Source organism: Macaca mulatta, chromosome 5 (genome assembly GCF_049350105.2).
Source record: "Macaca mulatta isolate MMU2019108-1 chromosome 5, T2T-MMU8v2.0, whole genome shotgun sequence".
Classification (NCBI taxonomy): domain Eukaryota; kingdom Metazoa; phylum Chordata; class Mammalia; order Primates; family Cercopithecidae; genus Macaca; species Macaca mulatta.
Genome location: NC_133410.1, coordinates 116986393 through 117013232, shown reverse-complemented (window position 1 = coordinate 117013232; position 26840 = coordinate 116986393). Strand labels below are relative to the sequence as shown.

At 38.1% G+C, this 26840-nt stretch overlaps 1 protein-coding gene across 6 annotated transcripts in view; it reads left to right on the top strand.

Annotated features, from left to right (window-relative positions):
- The window catches only part of PAPSS1 (3'-phosphoadenosine 5'-phosphosulfate synthase 1), a 103598-nt gene that overhangs the window by 23877 nt on the left and 52881 nt on the right, over positions 1 to 26840 (top strand). For all 6 annotated transcript variants that reach the window (XM_001085840.5, XM_078002074.1, XM_015138979.3 and 3 more), the window contains 3 exons: positions 2429 to 2664; positions 9238 to 9376; positions 13974 to 14092. In XM_001085840.5, coding sequence (XP_001085840.5) covers positions 2429 to 2664; positions 9238 to 9376; positions 13974 to 14092 — 494 coding nt within the window. The remainder of the gene's footprint in view (positions 1 to 2428; positions 2665 to 9237; positions 9377 to 13973; positions 14093 to 26840) is intronic.

Sequence of the window (26840 nt, the reverse complement as noted above, 5' to 3'; positions counted from 1 at the left end):
TCCAGCTCCATCCGTGTCCCTGCAAAGGACATGATCTCATTCCTTTTTATGGCTGGCATAGTATTCCATGGTGTATATGTACGACATTTTCTTTATCCAGTCTATCATTGATGGGCATTTGGGTTGGTTCCATGTTTTTGCTGTTGTAAATAGTGCTGCAATAAACATACATGTGCATGTGTCTTTATAGTAGAATGATTTATATTCCTTTGGGTATATACCCAGTGATGGGATTCCTGGGTCAAATGGTATTTCTGGTACTAGGTCCTTGAGGAATCATCACACTGTCTTCCACAATGGTGGAACTAATTTACATTTCCTACCAACAGTGTAAAAGCGTTCCTGTTTCTCCACAGCCTCTCCAGCATCTGTTGTTTCTTGACATTTTAGTAATAGCCATTCTGACTGGCATGAGATGATATCTCATTGTGGCTTTGATTTGCATTTCTCTATTGATCAGTGATGCTGAGCTTTTTTTCATATGTTTGTTGGCCACATAAATGTCTTCTTTTGAGAAGTGTCTGTTCATATCCTTTGCCCACTTTTTGATGGAGTTGTTTCTTGTGTATTAAGTTCCTTATAGATTCTGGATGTTAGACCTTTGTCAGATGGTAGATTGCAAAAATTTTCTCCACATACGCAAATCAGTAAATGTTATTCCATCACATAAACAGAACCAATGACAGAAACCACATGAATATCTCAATAGACACAGGAAGGGCCTTTGATAAAATTCAACATCTATGTTAAAAACTCTCAATAAACTAGGTATTGATGGAACATATCTCAAAATGAAAAGAGCTATTTTTGACAAACGTATAGCCAATATCTTACTGAATGGACAAAAGCCAGAAGCATTCCCTTTGAAAACCAGCAAAAGACAAAGATGCCCTTTCTCATCACTTCTAGTCAACATAGTATTGGAATTTCTGGCCGGGGCAATCAGGCAAGAAAAATGAATAAAGTGTATTCAGATAGGAAGAGAGGAAGTCAAATTGTCTCCGTTTGCAGATGACATGATTCTATATTTAGAAAGCCCCATAGTCTCAGTCCCAAAACTCCTTAAGCTGATAAATAATTTCAGTGAAGTCTCAGGATACAAAATCAATGTGCAAAAATCACAAGCATTCTTATACACCAACAATAGATAAGCAGAGAGCCAAATCATGAATAAACTCCCATTCACAATTGCTACAAAGAGAATAAAATACCTACGAATACAACTTGCAAGGGATGTGAAGGACAAGGAGAACTACAGACCACTGCTGAGGGAAATAATAGAGGACACAAACAAATGGAAAAACATTCCAACCTCATGGATAGGAAGAATCAGTATCGTGAAAATGGCCATACTGCCCAAAGTAATCTATGGACTCAATGCTATTCCCATCAGACTATCATTTGATATTCTTACAGAATTAGAAATAAAGTACTTTAAATTTCATATGGAACCAAAAAAGAGCCCTCTATTTTTTTTTATTCCAGTTAGCCTTCTGTACTACCATGAATTCTTTCAAGAGCATTGGTACATTAGACTTCAGTATTTTATATCTTGCTTTAGAAGTATCTTGGTTACAACACTCGCCAAGTTGGCAAATAATTGTGCATAAATGTACTCTTTCCTTCTCCCCCTTGTTTACTGAGTAAACACTGTTAGTATAGGAAGGTGAGTTGAAATGAGGGTGTTCTATTAAGATTAATTATATTATAAATTGGACTCTCAGATAGTTGTATCAAGGTGGTTTGTGAGTGCTGATGATCTAGGAAAATGGAGGTACCTTTGTAACATTTCTTACTTTTGTCCTTTCTTTTTCTTCCCTCACCAGAAATAATTTGGGCATATGACTTTGTTTTAAAATTTGGCATGCTGCTTTAGAAAAGTGGTAACGAGAGGACAAAGTGAATTCCCAACCATGTCTGCTAATAAAGTTAGTTAAGCCTTTCTGAAGTTTATCAGTGATTTCTGATACCTTTGCTCATAGATATTTCATTAAAACAAACTCTTATTATGTTTAAACTGTAGGTGTTTTCCTAGGTAAGAGGTAAATCTTAAATAGAAATATTAGATAAGAACATTACTGAGAGATTGCTGTGCATAATGAATGTATTTAGTCCTGTGATTAAAATTTTTTATATCTCTTGAGACCAGGAGTTTGAGACCAGCTGGAGCAACATATTGAGAATTCTGTCTCTACGAATAATAAAATAAGTTGGATGTGGTGGCATGTGCCTGTTGTCCCAGCTATTCAGAAGGCTGAGGCATGATCTCTTGAGTGCAGGAGTTTGAGGCGGCAGTGAGCTATGCAGCCTCTGCACTCCAGCCTGGGTGGCAGAGCGAGACCCTGTTTCTGGAAAAAAAAAAAAGTTTTACTACATAGTTACACTTCTAACTTTACACATGGAATCTGTTTGGACTGTTTAATTTTAGGCTTGTCTGGAGCAGGAAAGACTACTGTGAGCATGGCTTTGGAGGAGTACCTGGTTTGCCATGGTATTCCATGCTACACTCTGGATGGTGACAATATTCGTCAAGGTCTCAATAAAAATCTTGGCTTTAGTCCTGAAGACAGAGAAGAGAATGTTCGACGCATTGCAGAAGTTGCTAAACTGTTTGCAGATGCTGGCTTAGTGTGCATCACAAGTTTCATATCACCTTATACTCAGGTATGTGGTTTTTGTGCCATTGCCTTTCTGATTACATTTACTAAAAATATGATATCAGGCAAAGCACATACTTTAAACATTGGTGTGTGCTTTGAGGCTAACTGCTTCTCCCCAGCTACCATCTCTTTGTTCCTCAAACATAGGATTAAAATAACCTAAAACATTTCTATGCTGTGACATTCTAAGTAAATCCGGTTTTGATAAAACCTGCTTTTAAAAAAGCCCTGACACAGTGGTTGAATTCAAGCCAATGACCAAATTATTTCAAGCTCGACTTTTCGACTTAATAAACCTATAGTGAATGCTTCACAGATGTCATACTCCGAAGAAAATCTAAGTTTCTTAACATGTGCCCTACCATGGCTTCTTTGCTCAGAATTCGTTGTTCTTAGCTTGCATCATAGTTCCTCTTATTTTAGAGATTGCAGCAACTACAAACCATGTTTGTGTATTTCTCTGAAAAAATTATGTCATTTCTTATATCAGGATTTTTGTTTCCTCCCTGCCTGGAAAGCACTCTTCTCCCTCACATTGTCAGCTGACTTCTAGCCATACATTGAGACTTAGGTTAGGTACCTTAACACTTTATTTTATTTTCTTCAACTTTTATTTTGAGTTCAGGACTATATGTGCAGGTTTGTTAAATCAGTAAACGTGTGCTATGGTGGTTTGCTACGCAGATCATCCCGTCACCTAAGTATTAAGCCCAGCATCCATTAGCTATTCTTCCTGATGTTCTCCATCCCTACCCACAATAGTCACCAGTGTGTGTTGTTCCCCCGATGTGTCCATGTGTTCTCATTATTCAGCTCCCACTTATTAGTGAGAACATATAGTGTTTGATTTTCTGTTTCTGTGTTAGTTTGCTGAGGATAATGGCTTCCACCTCCACCAAGTCCCTGGAAAGGACATGATATCATTCCTTTTTTAGCTACATAGTATTCCATGATGTATATGTACCACATTTTCTTTATCCAGTCTATCATTGATGGGCATTTAGGTTGATTCCATGTCTTTGCTATTGTGAATAGTGCTGCAGTGAACATACTCATGCATGTATCTTTGCAATAGAGTGATTTATATTCCCTTGGGTATATACCCAGTAATGGGATTGCTGGGTCAAATGGTATTTCTGCCTCTAGGTCTTTGAGGATTCACCACACTGTCTTCCACAATGGTTGAACTAGTTTACACTCCCATCTACAATGTAAAAGCATTCCTTTTTCTCCACTAGCTCACCAAGATCTGTTGTTTCTTGACTTTCTAATAACAGCCATTCCAACTAGTGTGAGATGGTATCTCATTGTGGTTTTGATTTGCATTTGTCTAATGATCAGTGATGTTGAGCTTTTTTTCATATTGGTTGGCTGCATGTATGTCTTCTTAAGAGAAGTGTCTGTTCATATATCCTTTGCCCACTTTTTAATGTTTTTTTTTTCCTTGTAAATTTGCTTAAGTTCCTTGTTGATCCCATTCTGTAGGTTGTCTGTTCACTGTGATGATAGTTTCTCTTTCTGTGCAGAAGCTCTTTAGTTTAATTAGATCCCATTTGTCAAATTTTGCTTTTATTGCAATTACTTTTTATGTTTTTGTCATGAAATATTTTGCCTGCGCCTGTGTCCTGAGTAGTATTGCCTAGATTTTCGTCTAGGGTTTTTATAGTTTTGGGTTTCATATTTAAGCCTTTAATCCATCTTGAGTTAATTTTTGCATATGGTGTAAGGAAAGGGTCCAGTTTCAATATTCTGCGTATGGCAAGCCAGTTCTCCTAGCACCATTTATTAAATAGGGAATCCTTTCCCACTACTTGTTTTTGTCAGGTTTGTCAAAGATCAGATGGTTGTAGGTATGCATATGTTATTTTTAAAAACTCAGTTCACTGGTGATACTGATAGTAGCTGTAGTGATAATAATATTAACATTTATTGAACACTTTACTGTGTTCTGGTAATTGCTAGAGTGCTTTTCTGTGAATTAACTAAAGTAATTCTTGTCTCCTAGTGGGGAGACAAGGAAACAAGGTGTGCATTGCCCAAGATCACACACTATACTTGTAGAAGAGCAAGGGTTTGCACCCAGATAGTGCATCTCCTGAGCTTAGATGCTATGCTGCCTCAAAACTCCACTGTCTCCTTGACAGCTGGGACCACGTCTTACTTGCTTTGTAATCTTGATGCCAAGCCTGGCTCTTGGACCATACTATATGATTAGCGTTTGTTGGACAATAGCATACTCCCTTGGGAAGCCCTGATATCAGTGAATAAGTGAGTTAGTATAGAGGTGAGAGGCAGGGTCTTTGGAGTTGAAACTCCAAAGAAACAAAGGGGCTGAAATCTCAGCTCTGCCAGTTATTGCTGCTGTGGCCTTGGCCAGCACGCTTAACCTCCCTCAGTTCAAGTAATGCCTGCAACATAGGGTTGCTCTGAAGATTAGGTAAGTCATGTATTTAAAGCCTTAGCACAGTGCCTGGCATGTAATAACTATTCAATAAATGTAATAAATTATATTAGCACAATTCTAGTACTGTATCATACATTTTGATGGTTACTTGGACTTTTTTTAAAAAAAAACAAGATTTGACCTGTAAGAATTATGGATAAGTGTTAGATTGAGTATTATTTACGCAGGTTCACTTAATTGAACCATGGCAGGGGTCCTAAAACATTCTGTAAAAACCATTTCTTGAAACGCTTGGATCATTGCCAATATGTCAGTTTAAAGTGTTTAATTAATAGAAGCATAGTAAGAGTTATTTAGAGTTCCTGAATCCTTGGATATACACAGTTTTCATAAAAATATGATATTGGCATTCTTATACCTTCTGGTGGGAATCTTGCAGCTCTCGGAAAGGGGGAGGTCTATAATACCCGTTGTGGAGAGCTGTCAGCAGACACCTGGGTCTCTAAGAGTGTGTGCTGATCTGCTTTGTGGCCTCCTTGATTGCATAGTATGGAGCAAAATCTTTGTTGACCTCATCTGTAAAGGCACTAATAATGAGGTTTGGACTATGTTTAGGGCATCTGAAAATCCATGAAAATATTTGGATTGAAACATGTAATATATAGGACATGTGTATTTTTCTGTACAGTCACGATTATATTTGTTCATTCAAGAGATGTTTATTGGGTATTTCCACGTCAACCACTGAACTGGGCATATTGGTTCTAAAAATAAACCTGATAGTTCCTATTCTTAAGGAGTTGGTAGTCTGGTGGGAATGCAGAGATGTGAAGAGTTACAGTATCTTGAGGCAAGTGATGAAGTAGATATATATAAAAGGTGTTATGGAAGATTCACAGAGGAGCTGCTGCTAGAAATGAGTCATGAAGGATGAATCAGAGTATACTAGTTAGACCAGAGGGAGAAAACTATTTCAGAGGAGACAGTACAGTATGCTCAATGGAATGTGAACAGTTTGTTTTTTTGGGAAACTGTAGGTAAGTTGCTGTGACTGCTATGAAAGATGATTGTGAGGGGAGATGGAGCTGATCGATTTGCAGAGGCTAGGTGGTGACTTCTGGACTGTTCAGAAAGAATTTTGCCCCAAAAGGAGTTAATAGTTTGAGATTATAACAGAGGTTGGTGTCACTGGGTTTGCATTTGAGTGAGGTCATCCTTGAAGCCTGGAATGAGAATGGTCTGGAGGTAAGAGACTAACCAGGAGGCTTATGGTAGCACCAGCTCCTTCAGGGAAGAGGGTGTGAACTCGAGCAGCAGCAATGGGACTGGTAACTATGGGAGCATATTTAAGGGCTCTTGAGGCTTAAGTAGCATCAGCAAAACCTGGTTCCTGCTTGATTGCTGATTGTGGGTGCGGGGTTGGTGGGGGGAGACGCAGAATGAAGTATGGTGCTTTCTGGTATGATTGAGTTATGAAGTACAGGATAGGAGGGGAGGACATGCGTATTTCATTTTTGGTGGATTATGTTTGAAGTGCTAGTGGAGTGTCTAAGTGGAGATTACCACTGGGCCATCTAGGAAATTGGTTTTAGAGTTTAGGAAAGTTGTGTAGGATTGAGATCTAGATTTAGGAATCATTAACTTTATTAGTTGAAACCTAGATGAGGATGATTAGATACAGAAGAGTATATAATAAGATGAGAGCCATGGATAGAAACTCGGTGACACTTTCCTTTAAAAGAATAGTTAGAATAGTAAGATCATAGCTTAATTGCTGTTCCAGACACTGACATTGTAAAGCTAATGAGATGATTTTAATATACTGGAATAAGATCTATGATCATATATAGTGAGTATTCTGAGAACCCCGAGAAAGCAAGGGGCCTCATCAGCCTGAGCAGGCAGGGAAGGCTTCCTGGAGGAGGTCACCATGGAGATGTGCTGTGAGGAAGCACATTGGTTTATCCAGAAGAGAGGGGCTGAGTATTTGCTGGTAGGGGTGGGATTGTGGCGTGGGGAGGCCTAAGGTAGAAACAGCCTGACCAAGCAAGTATTATTAATAGAGCATCAAGTGCAAGACTGAGAATGGTGGTGCCAGGTATAGGGCTGATGCCTCACTTTAAGAAACTTGGATTTTACCCCAGTGGTGGCAGGGAGTCTCTGAAGAGTTGAGTAAGATGGTCAAATTTGCATCCTTTGCCACAGTGTAGACTGTGGCTTTGAGCATATCCAAGTTAGAAGCCAGAAGACCAGTAATACGTTGAGGTTGTTCAGACAAGAGATTTGAGGTTGAACTAGGGAATAGGGAAAGATTGCAAACTGGATTGGTGTAATATTTAGAAGTAACATCTGTAGGACTTTGTGACTGAATTAATGTATGGGAAAGGGAAGGAACCAGTATAGTATTGTGGGTGTGGAGTGTGGTCTTCCTTGATTTGGGAAGTATACGAGAGAATGCAAACTTGAGAGAAAAGGGACTGGATTTAGTTTTGGACATGCTTAGTTTTTGGCACCTGTGGTATATGCAGGTGGACATAGGAAGAATTGGACATGTGTGTTTAATTTCAGGACAGAGTTCAGGGTTCAAGCTTCAGTGTTGATATATGTGTTGTAGTTTATACTGTGAAGGCACTTGAGAGAAATGCGCAAGAACTATGTAAGGTGAGCAGTGGGCTGTGGCGGGAGTGTGGGCAACTCCAGTGTTAAGGGATGGGTGAAGTAGGAGGAGCCCAGGTGGAGTCTGCCTGGGAAAGATCAGGGAATAACATTATAGGCATCCATAGGCATAACAGTGGGAAAGCAGCAAAGAGGCCTGGTATTTTAAATACTGAAAAGTACCTGTTGTTAAGGAAAAGTTTTTATATGATTTGTTAGTTCGTTATGCTAAAAAATTTTTTTGGAGACAAGATCTCACTCTGTCACTGAGACTGGAGTGTAGTGACTATTCACAGGTACAGTCGTAGTGTGTTACAGCCTGGAACCCCTGGGCTCGAGTGATCCTCCTGCCTCAGCCTCCCCAAGTGGCTGGGACTATAAGCATGCTGCACCACTTCCCTTAGTCATTCATTTGTTTTAAATGGATGAAGGTACTTGTACTTGTTTGTTACTGGGGAGCAGGGAACCCAGCAAAGGGGGAATGCTGAAGATTTCAAGTGGAGTAGAGAGATTGGGTTGAACGAGGTCCTGTAGGAGGCCATGAAAGGGAAGGGAATTCCCAATATGTGAAGGTAGAAGTGGCAGGGAGAAAAGGATCATTAGTATGTAGATAAATTTGTATGACAGAGAAGAGATTTTGTATGGCAGAGACGAGATTTTGCTTGAAAGAGAAGAGATTGAGAACTTATGCTTGGGGATTTATTTATTTATTTTTTTTGAACCATGAAGTATGGCCATCTGGTCAGAGTGGAAGTAGGTAAGGATTGTCAGAGGGACCAAGGAAGGTGGCAAATGCTAAAATGAGCTGTGTGGAAAAAGGATGGTAGAAATTGCAGGCACCAACTTTGAAAATATTGGCAACTACTCTTTGGTTAATGGAGTATAAATGTGGAACAAAGGGAGAATTAGGTTTTGAAGACCAGAAAGAAGAAAAGATTGACTTAGGAAGGAAACATTGTTCCAAAGGACAGAGTGGGGAGGGTTTAGAGGGAACTACAAGTGTGGTTACTAGAGATTTGGGAGTTAGGAGCAGAAAAGTTAAGTTTTAGGAGTGTTAGAGAGGAGAAGTGGCTGCAGGGGGCTTCTATTGGCAAAGAAACTAGCCTCAGGATTCTGAATGAATCTTTCTTGTGCAGTTGTTTTCATGCCAGCTTAGGCTGGGTTTGAATGTGACATTAGAGAGAAGCCTGATGACACCTGCATTCAAGCTGGGCTTTGGCTCAGGATCCATATAGAATTTGGGTGAAAGAGTTTGTGGTGCATTCATTGTTTTCCTTCTGTAGCTCCCCAGTATTCTGGGTTAGTAGAACAGTATGCCTTTTAAAATTGTCACGAGTAATAGGAATTAACCTAATAATTTCTTGGAGTTTTTTTCAGTTTATATTTAAAAACATAAATTTTGTCTATTTCCCACTAAATTAGATGAGAAGCACTTTTTACTCATTTGTAGTATTAACATAGTACCTTTTTGATTTGTGTGATCATTTTTAATTTATTTTTATTTTTTATTTTTTTAAGGATCGCAACAATGCAAGGCAGATTCATGAGGGTGCAAGTTTACCGTTTTTTGAAGTATTTGTTGATGCTCCTCTGCATGTTTGTGAACAGAGGGATGTCAAAGGACTCTACAAAAAAGCCCGGGCAGGAGAAATTAAAGGTCAGTAATACTTTCTTCCCAGTTTCACTTTGCTTAGGATATTTTCTAAGAGATTGGAAGTGTTCGAGTAACTTGGAGCTTCTTGAGGAGAGAATGTAGTCTTATTACACTATTCCATCTCTCAGGCATAGCAGCAGTGCCTGGTGCTGGGCTAAATGAGTCTTGTTGATCCTTTTGGAATCCTGTTCAGTAGCCAGAGTTGGGGCTCGGGAGTTGGTGAAAACCTACTTGAGAAAATTAGGTGCTTAATATTAAGTTGAACGTCAGTTGCCTGCTGCCACCAATTCTACTTTCTTTGTTCCAGGGAAAATGGAGGAAATCCCATAGCTATTGGAAAAAATGCCTGAATGATAAACGTCTTAATGACGAGGATAATGCCTTGTACTTTATTACAATACTTGGAATGGTCCCTTATTCATTTCATGTACCATTGTTGAATTAGATTGAATTAATGTATCACTGATTCTATTAAAATATATACGGCTGACCCTGCACATCTGTGGGTTCCACGTGTGTAGTTTCAACCAAGCATGAATTGCAAATATTCCAGAAGAAATAATATAAAATAATACAGCAATTAAAAAATAGTATAAATAACAAATATAGTATAACATCTATTTATATAACATTTACATTGTACTAGGTATGAGTAATCTAGAGATGATTTAAAGTATATAAGAGAATGAACATAGGTTATATGCAAATAGTACACCATTTTATGTAAGGGACTTGCACATCCTCACATTTTGGTATTCACAGGAAGTCCTGGAACAAATCCACATGATTACCAAGGGACAGCTCTACACCTCGCTTTTTAGGTTTTATGGTCCGCTTCCCAGAGTTTCAACTGTGGTGGACATTTAGACATTGAGGGAGAAATTTAGAACCCAGCTCTGCTCTGGCCTTTGATATCAATCATAGTATTTATCTCGTAGACATTCCTTGACTTGTTCTGTTCTATTATTGTTAACAGAAACAAAGGACTTGCTGGATTAAAAAAAAAAACAACAACAAACAACTAAAGATAGCATTGTTTAGGAATCAGTGAGTCCTGCAGGTAACTTTTAAGTTTGCCTTCCCAGCAGGGAATGTGATAGCCTGAGACTGTCACAGGAACTCCCAGGAACTCTCTTGATGATAGATTTTGGCATTCAGTTTTTGGCCCTGAAAAGAATAAGATAGAGTGGGAAGGAAAATGGTAGTTATTCTGGGTTCTTCTGTATTTGGACCTGGGAATGCTTTGGCAGTTGGGTCAAGTTCCATCTGCTGTGGTAACATTAGTTCCATGGGCAAGGCTGACCTCCGGTAATGTGACTATGGAGAATCAGTTCCTTGATGGGGACTCCTGCCTGTCAACCCTCTACCCCATTAAGCTGTTACTTTCTTGACCCAGAAAGAGCAGGCTGCTTGACCAGAATAATTTAGGACAATTGGAGGAAAACCTGTTTAACCCTTCAACTCCCATATTACTCTCTCAGTGGCCAGTTTTCAGATCAGTCTTTGTGTAGAAATTTGGCACAGAAAAGCAAAATGGTGGATCCTAAATAAAGTCTAAACTTTTTACTTATTTTAATTGTAGTTGGTTTTGTTGTTTTTGCACGAATGGATTGGTGAGGGAAGGTTTGTCATCCTGGCTGGAGTAAGCTGCTTGTGAGCAGGGAGATCATAGTGAACATTTTTGTGTGTTTAGAATTTAGCACAGTACATCACCCAAAGCATATACCTGTGACACACACAGTTAATGCTTGTTGGATGGATAAGAAGGTGGAGTGGGAGTGGAATATTCAATACACATTTGCCAATGCTTTGGTGACGAAAAGAGTTGAATTCTTGTAAAATATTTGAAGAGATTTATTCTGAACCAAATACGATTGACTGTGGCCCATGACACAGCCCTCAGGAGGTCCTGAGAACATGTGCCCAAGGTGGTCAGGGCATAGCTTGGTTTTATACATTTTAGAGAGGCATGAGACATCAATCAAATACATAAAAGAAATACACTTGTTTGGTCCAGAAAGGTGGGACAACTCAAAGCCAGGTTGTCGGGGGGCTTCTAGGATATAGGTGAATTTAAATGTTTTCTGGTTGACAATTGATTGGGTTTGTCTAAAGACCTGGGATTGATAGAAAGAGAATGTTCAGGTTAAGATAAAGATTGTGGAGACCAAAGTTCTTTTGAAGTCTTACAGTGGCTACCCTTAGAGCCAACAGATGACAGATGTTTCCTGTTCAGATCTTAATCTCTCTTGGGAGGGTCTGGAAGAAAAAAAACGGTTTTGTTAATAACGATCTTTAAAGATACAAATTTCCCCTCACAAAAAACAGCTTTGCAGGGCCATTTCAAAATATGACAAAGAAACATGTTTTGGGGAAAATGTTTTGATTTTCTTCTTGTCTTGCAATGTTATGCCAGAGTCAGGTTGGAAAAGAAGTCATGATATATAGGGTTAAATAAAACCTATCTGATGAAAATTTATGGTTTGTAGGGCATGACTTCCCAGGCCCCTTAGATAGGAATTGGGCAAGATAAAAAATGAGAGTTTAGTCCTCAGCTTTCTATTTGCAAGGTATATATTTGGTGCCAGGTATTCAAAGATGAATAAGACCTTGTCCACAATGCTCTTGAGTCTCTTACAGTTTGTACTGTATAACTGGGAGTGTGTTTGTATTAGTCCAGTTTCTTGTTTACTTTCTCAGTTATTGACTGTATTCCCCTGAGTAGAGGTTGATAAAATGTTCCTTAGGTTAATGTGTGTGTGTGTGTCTGTATGCATACACTGATATTTAGGTTTCCCATGGTGCTGGAGTTCCTGATTGTAGAGTCACTTATTTTTTTAAAAAGCTTTTACTTGTAAATGGTGCTTAACAAGTTCCCTATCAACTCTGTTTCAAAGCTGTAATGGTAAACATTCCAGGACAGACAAGATTGTGTATATTCACAGGGCCTCAGGCTGTTACAGACCTTTACATGACATTTATTGGACAGTCAGTATATCCTTGTGTCATTCATTATGTTATCTCAATTATTTTCATGATGACTACTTAAGATAGTTTTTATTACCTACTTAAATGTTTTTCCTCAGAATTTACATTTATCATTGTAATCACTTATGGATAAATTATCTAGTAGGAGAACTCCAGGGCTTCTAAAATGTTAAGCCACCTCTTCTAACCCAGTGCTTGTCAAGCTTTGCTGCATGTAAGCATTTCCTTGGGAACTTTTAAAAATCCAGTGCCAAGGCTGTACTCCAGACCAGTGAAATAAGAATCTCATGGGGTGGGACCCGGTAATTCCAGTATATCGTCGCATTTAAGAATCAGAGCTTAACAATTAGTGTTCTTAACCGGATTTTTTTTTTTTTTCCCCAGCCGTTTTCTTGTGACCCACTGCTAAATGGGAATACTGGTAATGCAGAAATTTTTTCTTGAGTTCAGGACTGCAGGGGATGCTTAGAAATAGGAAATAGAAAAAAATGAAATAAGTGCGCTGTAGGTTTGTAGTATATATTATTGAACTCTTTTGCTAGCTGCATTTCTTAATATTAATGGTAATGATTTTAAATTCATGCATACCATTCTAACCTAAGAGTGACCTAGGCTTTCCAAGATAGACAAGCCTTGAATGACTTACGTGTGAGGTAAGGTCAGGGGTATAAGATAGGAATAGCCTATCTTTAACTCGGCTAACCCTCTCTGGGAAATTGTCATCTATTTGCTCTTTTCTTAGCAGTTATATGGTAACACATATACCATAGGAAAAATCTAAATAGTGGTTATTACTAAAATTATATTTGATTGTGTAATTTATTTTGTGATCTATTTACTATCCTTATTTATGTCTAGTTTAAGCAGATAGTAGTTGATTTGACTTAACACTTGTTATCTGATGGCAAAAGAAGCCTGCAGAGCTTCAATTTGTCCATGGATAATTCTTATGAATATACTGGACAGATTGACTTAGTGTTTGTTTTTGCACTGAGAAGAAAATAATCTTGTCACGTTTGGTTTTATGTCCATGTCCTGTAGAGAAATTGAGATGCTTTGAATCACCTGGTATTAATTCCGTATATCTTCACAGGCAACTTGGGCATTTTTTTAAGACAAAAAAGAAAGAAAAAAGGTGACAAAAGTAGTAGAATTGATTCTTACTATTTGTGGATTTGATATTTATGAATTTGCCTACTTGACAAAATTTATTTGTAATCTCCACATCAATACTCCTGGCACTTTCACGGTCAGTGCAGCACGTCCGACACACCTGACACAGTTCCCAGCGAAAATCGACGAGGCAGCACTTTACCTTCTGGGTTTAGTTCTCAAACCATAAGCAGTTTTTCTTTGTGCAGCCTATTTGGTGCCAGATTTTTTACATTTTTATGCTATTTTGGGTAGTTTTGCAGTTTAAAATGGCCCCCAGTATAGGAAAAAAAAAAAGTTTAATTAGAAATCTCCCAAGAAAGACACTTCATTACTACAATCCTGTGACTTGGAGGACAGCGCAGATACTAACTTCAGTGTAGCAGAGGTCTGCGCTGAGAAAACAAAGCAATTTTAATTTTATTTTCCACCCTACTCTGTTATCTGGTACCTTTCACAGGTTTCACTGGGATCGATTCTGAATATGAAAAGCCAGAAGCCCCTGAGTTGGTGCTGAAAACAGACTCCTGTGATGTAAATGACTGTGTCCAGCAAGTTGTGGAACTTCTACAGGAACGGGTAAGAGAAGACGAAAGAAGGAATCATCAGAGAAAAATTACATCTCTCTCATAATCTTCCCCCTCCAAAAAAAAAATGGTGGTGTTAATGTTGAGTAACGTTTATATTTTAAATGCTTTGAAATGCCAGCGGTGTTCTGTGTCTGTATGTCAGTGTGAGGTGTTGTGGGGAACACCGTGAATGTGCGGTATATGAAATATCCCCATCAGTATAAACCTCAGGAGGCTTAGGAGTCAAACAGTCTTGTACTTTACCAGTAATTTTACCACAGAAAAATACCTAACAGAAAATCCAGCCATGATTATTCAGTCCTGTAACTTGATAGTGTTATATTTTTCAATTTGAGGTATACAAAGTAGTTAAGTTTTCTTAGACATTTAGAGCGCCCACATTTTCCTTGTGATAACATGCTGATCTCCTTATGGGTGGATTCTAGAGAGGGACCTGTGGAGGATGTAAGTTTCTAGGACATAAGGACCTTTGGGTGCCTGGACATATGGAGGCATGAAGAGGCTTGATGTTCTCCAGGGTACTCAGGCCCACTAACAAGTGCAGGGTTCCTTCAGACTTTAGTCTGGGTTTTTAGAAGTTTTCTTTCCCTTGTGCTTTGTCCATACTACCTTCAGTCCCCTTTCCCCTTTTCGTTAGAGGGTCACATAGTTCACTGTAGTTGGAGAGGATCTGGCCTCTGTGTGGGTAGAGGTCTTGGGTCACTGATTACCCTGTCACCTTGTCATGCATCCACCCTTTGCTGTTCAGTCCTGACCTAGGGGTACACAGAAAATGAGGTACCATCTTTCCTCATTCTGTCCTAACTGGGTTTTGGAGTTTGAACCTCCTCTTAGTCTACAAAATCCTGTAATAAACCTCTTTCATCTAGTGTATCTTATAAACCTCTTTCATCTAGTCTGTCTTACTGGATATATTCGACATACAACTTTAAAGAAATTTCTTTGTCTGAATATATTATAAACATTTAGCCTTTGATTTTTTCCACATTATATCTACCAGGTAGATAATGTGGGACTTTGCTTCCTATTTTATTTTATCCAAACATTGTAGCTGAATAAATATAAATAATGTAAATCGATATATTCTGATGTTTTTCTCTGTATTTACTGTTCAGATATCATTATTTGCAGGTCACTGAGACATCCCAGGAGGTTTTATGCTTCGTCATCTCTGCCTTCTAGGTTTCTTTTTAAATGACTTCTGCACTCTTGTTCTAATCCTATTGTTCTACTTTTAGCTTCCTTCTCATCTCTCCAAAGCTGTCCCAGCGTCCATTCTTTCATCATCCATCATCAACCACACACTAATTAAAAGCCCACCACTGTAGATTTTACAGTCCTAGGCGCTAGTAATGCAAAGATTTATCAGCAGTGTCTCCATCCTTGAGGAATTTACATTATAAGTGATAGAAACAGACATAAGAGTGTTTAACTCCTCGGAAGTGTGTTAGAAATCATGATTTCAGTTATGTCCATGGCATACTGGGAGGCACAGGGGAATGAATTTGGAAAGGCTTTTTATCAGTCTTTCTCATCTGTTTGTTCATTTTTAGAAAATACTTTTACTGGGCATAGAATTCTGCATTGACAGATTTTTTTTTTCTTTTAGTGCTTTAAAGATGTTCCTTTTTTTTTGTTTGCTTCATTTCTGATGAGAAGTATAATGTAATTCTTTTCTTTGTTCCTCTGTGTGATTTTTTTTGCGTGTTTGAATTTAAGATTTTCTGTTACTCCTTGGATTTTAGTGAGTTTAATATCATGTGTCTAGGTCTTGTATTTAATTAAGTCTTTTTTCTTCCTGTTTAGAATTCCCCAACCTGCTTGGGTAGATACATATTTTTTTCATTAGTTTTTGGAAACTCTTGGCCATTATCATGTTAAGTATTTCCTTTGCCTTTTTCACTCTTCTTCTGGTACTCTAGTTACCCATATGTTAAATAATATATTGTCCCACAGTTTTTAGATGCTGTGTTTCTTTCATCCCTTTTCTGTTAACATTTTAGCTTTGATAATTTCTAATAACTGATTTTTAAGTTTGCTGATTCCTTAACTGTATCCAATCTATTCATATGCTCATAGAAGGAATTTTTAAATTCTGATAGTCATTAAAAAACAATTCTCATTATTTGACTTTTTTTTTTTTTGACAGTATTCATTTTTCTGTTGAAATTCTCCATCTCTCCATGCATGCTGTCCACTTTTTCATTAGATCCTTTAACTTAATCCCAGTTAAAAAGTACTAGATTGAGGATTGCTTGAACCTGGGAGGTGGAGGTTGCAGTGAGCTGAGATTATACCACTGCAGTCCAGCCTGGGTGACAGAGTGAGACTCTGCCTCAAAGAAAAAAAAAAAATCCTGCCTTATGGTTTGAACATGTGTGTTATTTCTGAATCTCATTTTGTTGAGATTTCTTTGTCATATCTCTCGACAGTGGGTAGTTTTTCTTGCTTTTTGGTGTATCTTGTAATGTTTTGTGAATGCACATTGTGTCTAGATGTACAGTAGAGATTGAGGTAGTGTTTATGTCATGGGCATGTTTCATTTTCTGTCATACTGTTATTGTAGTAGGTTGATTTAGCCCTCAGCTGGATTTGGCAGTCCTTATTCCTTATGAAGTTGTTCTTACTGCATCACAGGCTTCAAATTTCTGCAGTGGTGGGCTCTTCTACCTTGTACTTAGCGTGGGGCCTGGCCTGCTCTTGGGTTTTTCTTAGTGTTCCTCCTTCATCCTCAGTGTTCCCTGTATACCTGTACCACAGAAGGAGTCTTCTTCCTGTTCGTCTCTCAGCAGCATACTGCTGTGGCTTATCACTTGGTGGTAGGCTCATGACTGGGAAGTGGTGATGATTCTCAGTTTCCTGGCCCAACTTCAGTCTAAGGCGCGACCTGTGTGCTCCTGAGTCTTGAGGTGGGTTTTTCCTCAGTGCTTCTTCCTCTCCCTGCGTAACAGCTAATCTCTGCTTTCACCCTGGGAGGCTTGGAAGGGAGTTTTCTTTTCCTCACATGCATTAGCATGTTTTGTATCTGTTTTGTACTGGCTACCTGGTTTGTATGAATGCCGGATCTTGGGCCCAAAAGGATTTCCTTCATCTCCTTCTTTTTGGCAGACCATATTTGCTTCCACCCCTCCCCCAGAAACAGAAGACCCTGGGAAGGTTTGAGGGTTTCCTTTCCTTTTTCATTAGCTTAAGGCTTTTGTGGTTATGAAAGAAGGGTCTGGTGAGTGAGCATAGGTTTTTGCCTGTGCCCCACTGAGGAAGACTCTTTTTAGTCTCTAGACCTCCTCCTGATTTATGTTCTGAGCACCTGCCATAGGCGTGCTTGTGAGTGAGTTCAGGACCCCTTGTGTCTGGTACCCCCGGTCCTCAATTGTACTAAGCCTGTCACACTAGTTCACACTCAGCCTTTAAAAGTTTTAAAGACATTTTAGCTCTTTTCCTCTTACCTGCCTTTATTGTAGCCACCTCTTCCTCCCATGTTCTGCTAAAGGTAAGCAGTTCATGTGCCTGGTCTTTTCTTGGTGGGACTTGTCACTTGGAAGCAGTTCATCTCACTGCTTTTTTTCACCTCAGTTCTGCAATGGGCTCAAGAAAGTTTATGATTGTAGATTGGCTGGCCTTTTCATTTGTTAGGTGATGCTCTCTTTTGAAATCTGTTTTGTTTTCAATGCATTGTTTATCCTTTCTCTTCAGTTTTACTCCGTTGCTGTTTTCTTAGAAATTTGTATAAAATTCTATTTCTAGACATAGATATTAAATCCATTTCATTTTTATTGAAACTATAGTTCTAGTATTTTTCCTTTTCATTTTGATTGTAGTTTTGTTTGAGTTTTTTTGTATACTGAGCCTATCTTTTTTTAATTTGAAATTTGCCATATCAGTGTTACAAAGTTGACTCTCTGTATCTGGGGTTCTATATCTGTGGGTTCCACATTTGTGGATTCAAACAACCATGGATTGAGAATATTCAGGAAAATTAATACAACAATGAAAAAGAATACAAATTTTAAAAAGAATACAATGTAACAACTACTTATATAATGTTTACATTGTATTAGATATTATAAGTAATGCAGAGATGATGTAAAGTATATGGGAAGATGTGTGTAGATTGTACGTGAATGTTGTGCCATTTTATATCGCTTGAGCATCTGTGGATTTTGGTGTCCTCAAGGGGTCCTGGAACCAATTCCCCTCAGATACTGAGGGATGGCTATACAGTTTTATTATTTGTTTTGATTTTTAAAATATCTAGTGATTCGTAAGTGTTTTATAAAATCTCAGAAAAATGTACATATTTAATAGATACCATTTTATATAATTTTATGGGGCTTATTAATCGTTGACTATAAATTCCAGATAGTTCAGACATGTTTATGGGATTATTAAACTTGATTTGTGTTGGATGCCACAGGTTTCTCCCACCTTCTTCCCATCTTTCTCACTTTAAATTCGTAATCACTTCTTTGGGGCCCTATTTAGAGTAGTATCCTTTGGGTTTGACACTTTCCCTATGTATAAGCTCTTTTTTTTTCTTCAGGGTGGAGGATAATTTTAAGTTTTTCTTGAAACAAAACAAAACAAAACTTGGTTTTGAGAAAATTTTGCAGCTCTTCACTTATTTTTTCACTAACGTTCTTCCTGTTCCAGGATTCAATCCAGGATTCCACATTGTGTTCAGGGTTCAGTTGGTTTTTAACTATAATTCTGTATAATGAAAATACAGATTCCTGTGGTATTTGTGATGCACAGGACTTTGCATCTTGTTTTTTTTCTCTGATGGTTTAAAAACTGAAGGTAAATTGACACTGTGATTTTAGGATCATACTAGCCCATATTCCGCTAACTGGTTACCACACCTCCAGTTCTGTGTGCCCTTTTGTCCATCCTATGATATTCACAAAATCATCTTTCTAATGTGTAGTCGAAGCATTTCCCTTTTTTGCTCTAAAACACTTACTGATTTTCCCATTGTTTATGGAATTGAGACAATTTGTATGCCAGGTGTGGTGGTTCACACTTGTAATCCCAGCACTTTGGGAAACTGAAGCAGGAAGATTGCTTGAGGCCAGGAGTTCCAGACCAGCCTGGGCAACATAGTGAGATCCTGTCTCTGTCTCCGAAAAATTTTTTTAAAAAGTAGTCAGGTGTGGTGGCATGTCCCAGCCACTCAGGAGGCTGAGGCTGGAGGATCTCTTGAGCCCAGGAGTTTGAGGCTGCAGAGAGCTATGATTGTGCCACTGCCCTCCAGCCTGGATGACAGAGTGAGACCCTGTATGACAGAGTGAGACCCTGTATGAAATAAAAAAATGAAATAAAATAAAATACATCACTGAAAATAAGATAAAATAAAGAGGAGAGATGATTTGTGTTCACAATTCTTCATAGTTTGGTGCTATTGCTTGTCTTATCTCTGTGGTCTTAGTTAATGCCTTTCTCCTAATTTATTTGTACCTAATTAATGATTATGCTAATTGTTCTTCCTTTCATATGGATACTAATCTATATTATGCCTGCTAGACAATCTGATGATTGGACAGTTTCATTGAAAAAGAAGGATAGATAAGAAATTAACATTTGCTGAGTCCTTATTATAAGGGACATATATATGTAGTATGTTGTCTTTTAAAATAACTTGTTCTGTTTATTTCAGTTGGAGAAATGGCCTTTTTTCCTAATTTAGCTTCCAACTATCTCTCACCTGAATTACTGTGGTAGTTTTCCAAATGGTCTTTGTGTTAAGCTCTTTTCATATGTTGTTTAATTTTATTCATACAGTAAACATTTGAAGTGGTTCAGAGAAATGAAGAAACTTGTTCATGGACATGTTGGATTCTGCATCTAGAATTTCAGTCATTTTCTTTCACCTCTGGCTTTTACTTTCAGGAGTGTTCTCCTTACACTTAAGTGAGATGTAATTAAATCTACATCCAGTAAGGGATTCTGATTGTGTTCATTTAGGAGAGAGAAATTTTCTTTTGAAAAACTGTTAATTTTTATCTTAAAGGTGGGTGGTGACAAAAGAAGAAATGCAAATGCCTACTTAATTTGATAGCTTTCTTTTGGTGTCACCCTCCTTTTCAATATTTGTTACATGGTTTTCTGAATAAATGACTTCACTTCCCAATGAAAGCATGCGTATTTCTCTGTTGTACTTAGTTGATTTTTTTAGTTAATTTAATCGATGGCGCTATATGTGGTAGGCACTTTTGTGAACGCTGGAGATGTGGCAGTGAATTAAGCAATAAACATTCCGGCCTCATGGACCTTAATGTTTGGTCTTCACCACTGTTATTTTGTTTATAGTGTATAGACTAGAATGACCATATATAGATTCATTTATTTCTCTTCTGTTATACCATGATGTAGAATTTTAAAATGCAATTGAAGGAAGAAATACACATATACACACAACTATATCTGGCATTTATTTTCTTTTGGTTGTTTTTCTCACTAAGTTGAATCCCAGTGGGCATTAGGGCACATGGAGAAACCAGTGAATACCTGACATTCAGCTCAAAGTTTATCCTTAGAGATGCCAGTTGTGCATTTGCCCACTGTACTTCATTGCAAAGTGACTTGCTATAATGTGTACTTTTCATATCGAACTCCCTCTATCCAGGGGTAGCAAATTCAGTTCATTCAACTTCATTGTTATCACAAAGACATTTGCTAGGTTTTCCAAAGGTGGGCTATGGGAGGACACATAGTACAATCTAAATATAGATGGGGAGGTGAAGGGGGTGAATATATCACATACCATGTTGCTTTAAAGCAAGGAATAATAACTAAATCTATGCAGCTTTAGAGTATGTGTTTGGAGTAGGGAGGTGAAGGTTAGGGGTCCTAGATTAACCAGCATTATGTAAAAGAATATATAAACGTGTGTGCTGAAAGAGAATGCCATGGGCAGTATATTAGGGTTCTCTAGAGGGACAGAACTAATGGAATATATATACACACACATATATATACATATATACACACACACATATATATACACACATATATATACACACACATATATATATATGAGTTATAAATTAATATTAGTAAGTATTAATTTGCATGATCACAAGGTCCCACAGTAGGCCTTCTGCAGGCTGAGGAGCAAGGAGAGCCAGTCTGAGTTCCAAAACCGAAGAACTTGGAGTCTGATGTTTGAGGGCAGGAAGCATCCAGCATGGGAGAAAGGTGTAGGCTGGGAGGCTAGGCCAGTCTCTTTTTTCACATTTTCCTGCCTGTTTATATTCTAGTCATGCTTGTAGCTGATTAGATGGTGCCCACTCAGATAAGAATGGATCTGCGTTTCCTAGCCCACTGACTCAAATGTTAATCTCCTTTGGCAATGCCCTCACAGACGCACCCAGGATCAGTAGTTTGTATCCTTTCCATCCAATCAAGTTGACACACGGTATTAACCGTCACAGGCAGAGATGGAGACCATCAACAGTAACTTATCAGTTGAACTCTTACTATGTGTTAGGCCCTGTGTTAGGTACTGCAGTGGCATTGTTGCATCCAATTTACATTGAAACTGATAAGTATTTATAATTATCTTCATTTTGCTGCTGAGGAAACAGATTCCAGAGGTGAAGTTATTTCTCCCAGATAGTTCAATTAGAGAGAGTGAGGTTTGCACACAGTTCTGATTGATTCTGCAGCCTACACACTCATGTTTCTACTACACTGCCCTTACTAGTATCCAGATTCTTTCCATTTCTAGTTTATTTCTGAAATAGAATCTTTTCTCTGACTCTCTTTCACATTCCTTGATCAGTTGTTCCCTAACTGTAGTTGGGATTAAGAAATGGAAGCGGCATGGGCATTTTGTTGACCTTAGAAAGATTATTTCTTGAGTACTTTTAAAGTACTTGGACAGATCAAAGACAACACTATCTGGGTTGGAAAGAATGTTCATTAAAGAAATAAACTGCTCATACCTGTGCCCAGCTAGTGTGAAATGCTTGTTCTGTGTAAGTGCAATAAGAAAGGTGTTTGTGGGTTATCTAATTTTCCTTGGAAAGAGGCACATTTTGCCTAGTGAATTATGATTTATGTAAGTCCTAAAACGTAAATCTAAGTGGTAAAGGGTTATACTATATATAATGACAACTTTATTTCTAAAATAAGCTAAGTACATTTTATCCCCTTTTCAAGCTTAGTTTTGTAAGACTTTTGAAGACTTTTTTCCTCACAATAACCAGTTTGTTTAATCTCTGATATCATCTGGTATCCAGTGATTCAATTTAATTTTGACTCTAGCTATCTGGAGTTAGCTCAGCCCTCACAGGTTAAGGGCTCACTCCTATACACTGCCCTGTTTTAGATCCCAGCCCAAATGGGGTGCCCAGGCTACCCACTTTCTTGCCTGGCTGATTATGAATCCAAGGTTTCCTACCTCCCTACCTTGTCCCCACACCAGGTTTGATCATTGGCTAGGACAACTCACAGAACTCAGTAAAATGCTTTATTTGCTACTCCCAGTTTCTTATAGACTCAGTAACAGCCAGATGGAAGAGATGTGCAGGGAAGGGGTGGCAGAGCTTCAATGCTTTCTCCATGATCTTCAACCCCACCCCCCACCCAGTACCTCCGTGTGCTCACCAACCGGGAAGCTCTCTGAACCCCATCATTTAGAGGTTTTTATGTAGGCTTTAAGTTGCATGTTTGATTAAATCATAGGCCATTGGTGATTGAACTCAATCTCTCTAATGCCTTTCTGCTCCCCAGAGGTCAGGGGAGAAGAGTGAGGCTGAAAGTTTCAACCCTGTGATGGTGACTTGGACTTTCTGGTCCCAGCCGCCATCATGAAGCTGTCTTCAGCCAAGAGTCCTCTCCTCAGCACTCCAGAGACACATTGATCACTTAGGGGATTTCAAGGGCTTTAGGAGCTCTGTGCCAAGAACTGAGGACAAAGACCAAACACTGTATATATTTCCCATTGTATACCACTTTTTATTAGAGAGAAGAAAGTACTATAGTCTGGGACTTCCCAGAGAATGAAAGTGTTTGAAAAGCACTGTCTTCATGGAAATAATAGTGGTAGGTAGAGTTTGCTTTTATCTGTTGCTCTGTATTCCTTTGGAGAGACTCTTCGGAAGTGAATTGTAACTGGAAGAGTTTAATGGTCTTCAGTAAGATACAGTATTTATTTCATTGTCCAAGAAAAATGCTTTTAGTATGCTGTACAATGGATAATATGGGATGATGGGTCCTTTGGTTACCATGGGTACTTTACATAAAGTTAAGAATTCTCTGTCATTTTCTGGGTTGCCTTCTCTTTCACTGTGACTATGTAATATAATCGGGATAGATAAAGTGGTCATTCATATAAAGACTGCATTTCTCAGCGTTTTCTCACAGCATCTTCATTTTCTTTGTTTGGTATGTATTTATTTAAGAAAATAGAAGACACTAACAAATCAGGATTTTTTATTTTCCTAGACCCTAAATTGGTCACTAGATGGCCTGCTAGTATTGCATTTTAACTTGGCTTGTTATGACATAAGGAAGTAGACTTCTTGCTGCTGGTTTTAATCTAAAGTGATATTTTAAATACTGTTTTAAAATCTACTAGGAACTTTAGATTTACTAGTGCTATAAATTATTTAAAGGTTTGTCTTTTTAAGAAATGGTGGTTTAGTGCTCTAAGTGGGTTTTATGCTGCACATAAAAGCCAGACTTTGCAGCTTAGTTTTAAAGTGTTGCCAGAATGTCGTTTGGTGTTCATGCTTTGGATGCATGTAGTTTAGATAATAGAAATTTAATAGTTACATAAAAATATGAATGTGCCCTTGTGTTCAAATCTGTTGGGCAGATTTGGCTCAAGAAAAAAGTACAGAAAGTATTTAAAGGAAAACTTAAAATGTGGAATCATTGTATTAACATGTTCAGAGTTCTTTAGGAAGATTAAAATGAGAGGCGAGAGCTACCACTTTCATGTAGTGCGGGTTGTTTGCCCTGCCTGCCAGTTTCCAGGTGAAAACAAAAACAGTTGTCTGTTTCTAGATACAACATATGTTAGATCTTAGACTGTCAAAGTCAAACAAAAAACGTTCTGGGTACCCTGTGTTACATTTTAAAATTAAATTAATACTTATAAATTTATAATATCTCTAGACTTACAGGTTACAGAATTCACCTCTCATTAATAGTAGAGTGTAGGTCGTTTACTGATCCCCTGCTCAGGAGGACTCCTAGGACCTCCCTGAGCCCCCTTCAGTGCTGGGTGACTGGAGCTTTCAGATTGGAGGTGAGGTGTCCAGGTATGTGCAGACTTTTTCCTGGCCTGGCTTGGGATCTATTTGTGTTTTAAAGGACATTTCATGAAACAAAGGGTTTTATATGTACAAATTGAAGAAGAGCACGTTGTTTCTAATAGCTCTGTCTGTGGAAATCCTAATGAATCCCAAATAAAGTGGATAGCTCATGTGGCAGGGAGTTCAACTTTCTGTTGTCCAGATATCTTGTCTCACTTTGAGGTGGTTTTGGTCCTTTCAGATGTTTAGTAGTGGTTTTGGAAACTGAGATTTGTCACTGGAATGTGCTAGAAGCTGGCAGCATCTGCATGTTTAAGATTCTTTTTATATTCCTGTTAGAGACTGAGTCCTTTTGTCTTTACACATAGAATCTGTGTATAACACATTTCCACAGACTGAGCAGATGCTCCCAGTTCCTCTTGATTCATGCTATTTTTGCATTAATTCCCAAAACATTCACTCTATGTATCTTTTTTAGAAGAGAAAAACAGTAGCAACCTTTTGAATGCTTATTTTGGCATTGGTTAGGTATGAGAAGAATTTTGTATTGAAGTTGTGAGGCTAAAATCCATTTAAAAATATTGTTGGTGTGAATTTTGAAAAGGGAAGAGTTTCATGAAATGCTTCTAATGAAAACGTTATTTTGACTCAAAAACAAAATAATGAAAAAATTTCCTTTCTTGAAAAGAAAGTGGTTATAACCTTTGTTAATACATGTAAAGTAGCACATTAATAAAAAATTTATGCTCAATTATGAATAACTTTATTAGTGCACAAAACATTTCAGTAATTTGATTGGGCTTACAGTATAGATATTGTCCTTTTCGTGTTCAAAATAGTTACCTTGGAGACAGATTTGATCGCAAATTATTTGTACATTTTTTTTTTTTTTAACTTGGGGATGTAGTTGGAAGGTAATGATAGACATCTAGACATCATCTATGGAAATATTCGTTAGTGCAGAGTTCTTATTTGGGACATCTCTTCAGAGGAAGCAGAGACGCACCTGAGTGTGCTCTAGGTGTTGTGGGGGCTTCGGGGTGGAGGGAAGAGAATAGCCCCAGCCCTGTGCCTGGAGCATTGCGTTGGGCCATGCACACTGCTGCTGGTCTTCAGTCTTTGTGAGCTGAACTAGGGATGCTGGTTTAGGAAACCAGCTAAACATGCCTTGTTGTAGCCAGTAAAAATCAGAAGATGTGTCTGCTGCATGCTTTCCTCTGCTTCTCTAGAATTGTGACAATTTTCAGCAGTAAACCTAGGGAAGACTAGTCAAGCCCCATAGTCAGCGTACAAAAAGATATCGCATCCTTACAATAATATACATTTCAGAGATGGCAAAGAAAGTTTTATATAGAGTTTTTCTTATCATTGAAGTTGAGAATGAGATTCTTCTCTTCTCTAGAGTCCTTTGTCATTTGTTCCCAGGCTGCGTGTCCTGCTAAGGGATACTCAGTAGTGGAAATGGAGGTTCTTGATTATTCACAGTGGCAGGGTTTGGAACAGTCGGTTGCAAATTGCTTACTTGTCTTTAGTAGAACTGTTTAGGCCTAACTGGAATATTGAATATCTTTTATTTTTCTCTAGAACCTTGGCAACGCATTGAAAGATCACGTGCTGATTAAAAACTTGGGAATTATGTTTAATAAAATCATGAAAATAAGAAAAATTTGTGTGACAAAATACTTAATACCTTAGTTTTCAGTATTTCTCAACTATATGACCTTGGAAGATATAGTCTAGTTTCTTGGGCTTCAATTCACTCATCTGTGAAATGGGAAATAATTAAAGTGCCTGTCTCAGGATTGTGCAGAGGATTCTATGAGTTGATATATGCCGAGTGCTTAAAGTTCCTGGCATGTAGCAAATGTAGTCTAATTATTGAGTATTCTTTTTGTGTTAAGTCCATTGAAAGACAGTATTGCAGGGATTTGGGTCAAGTCGTTGACCTCTCTTGGGCCTCGATTTCCTCTGTAAAGAGGGGATAGCAGTAGTTTCTTCTGCCTTCATAAGTAGGACTGTGTGAAGATTAATGGATTAAAATTCACATGAAGCCCTTAGAACAATGTCTGGTGGTGTAGTCAGTTCTCACTAATGTTATCCTCCACTGTTCAGGTACTTTGAGTCACTAGATTGTCACAACAGCCCTGTAACATGTATGTGTGTATCTTTCTGTATTTTTTTTTTTTTAAACAACTGGGGAGACACGTTGTAAGATGCTTAAGATTGCACTCTTAGAATTGGAACTCAGATCTTAAATATAAACAGCCTCTGCCCTCTTTTTTTACTTCATATTCTTAGTGATAAGAATATTGGAAATAACTGACCTATAGACCCCTGTTGCTTTTTGTATCTTGTTGGTTTTGAAGATGTTATGCCCCTGAAGCTTTGTGATTATGTAAATATGTAAATGTCGAGTGAAACCGTATCATACTCTTCCTCACAAAAGTCCTAATGAGTGCCTGACTTTTTGTGTAA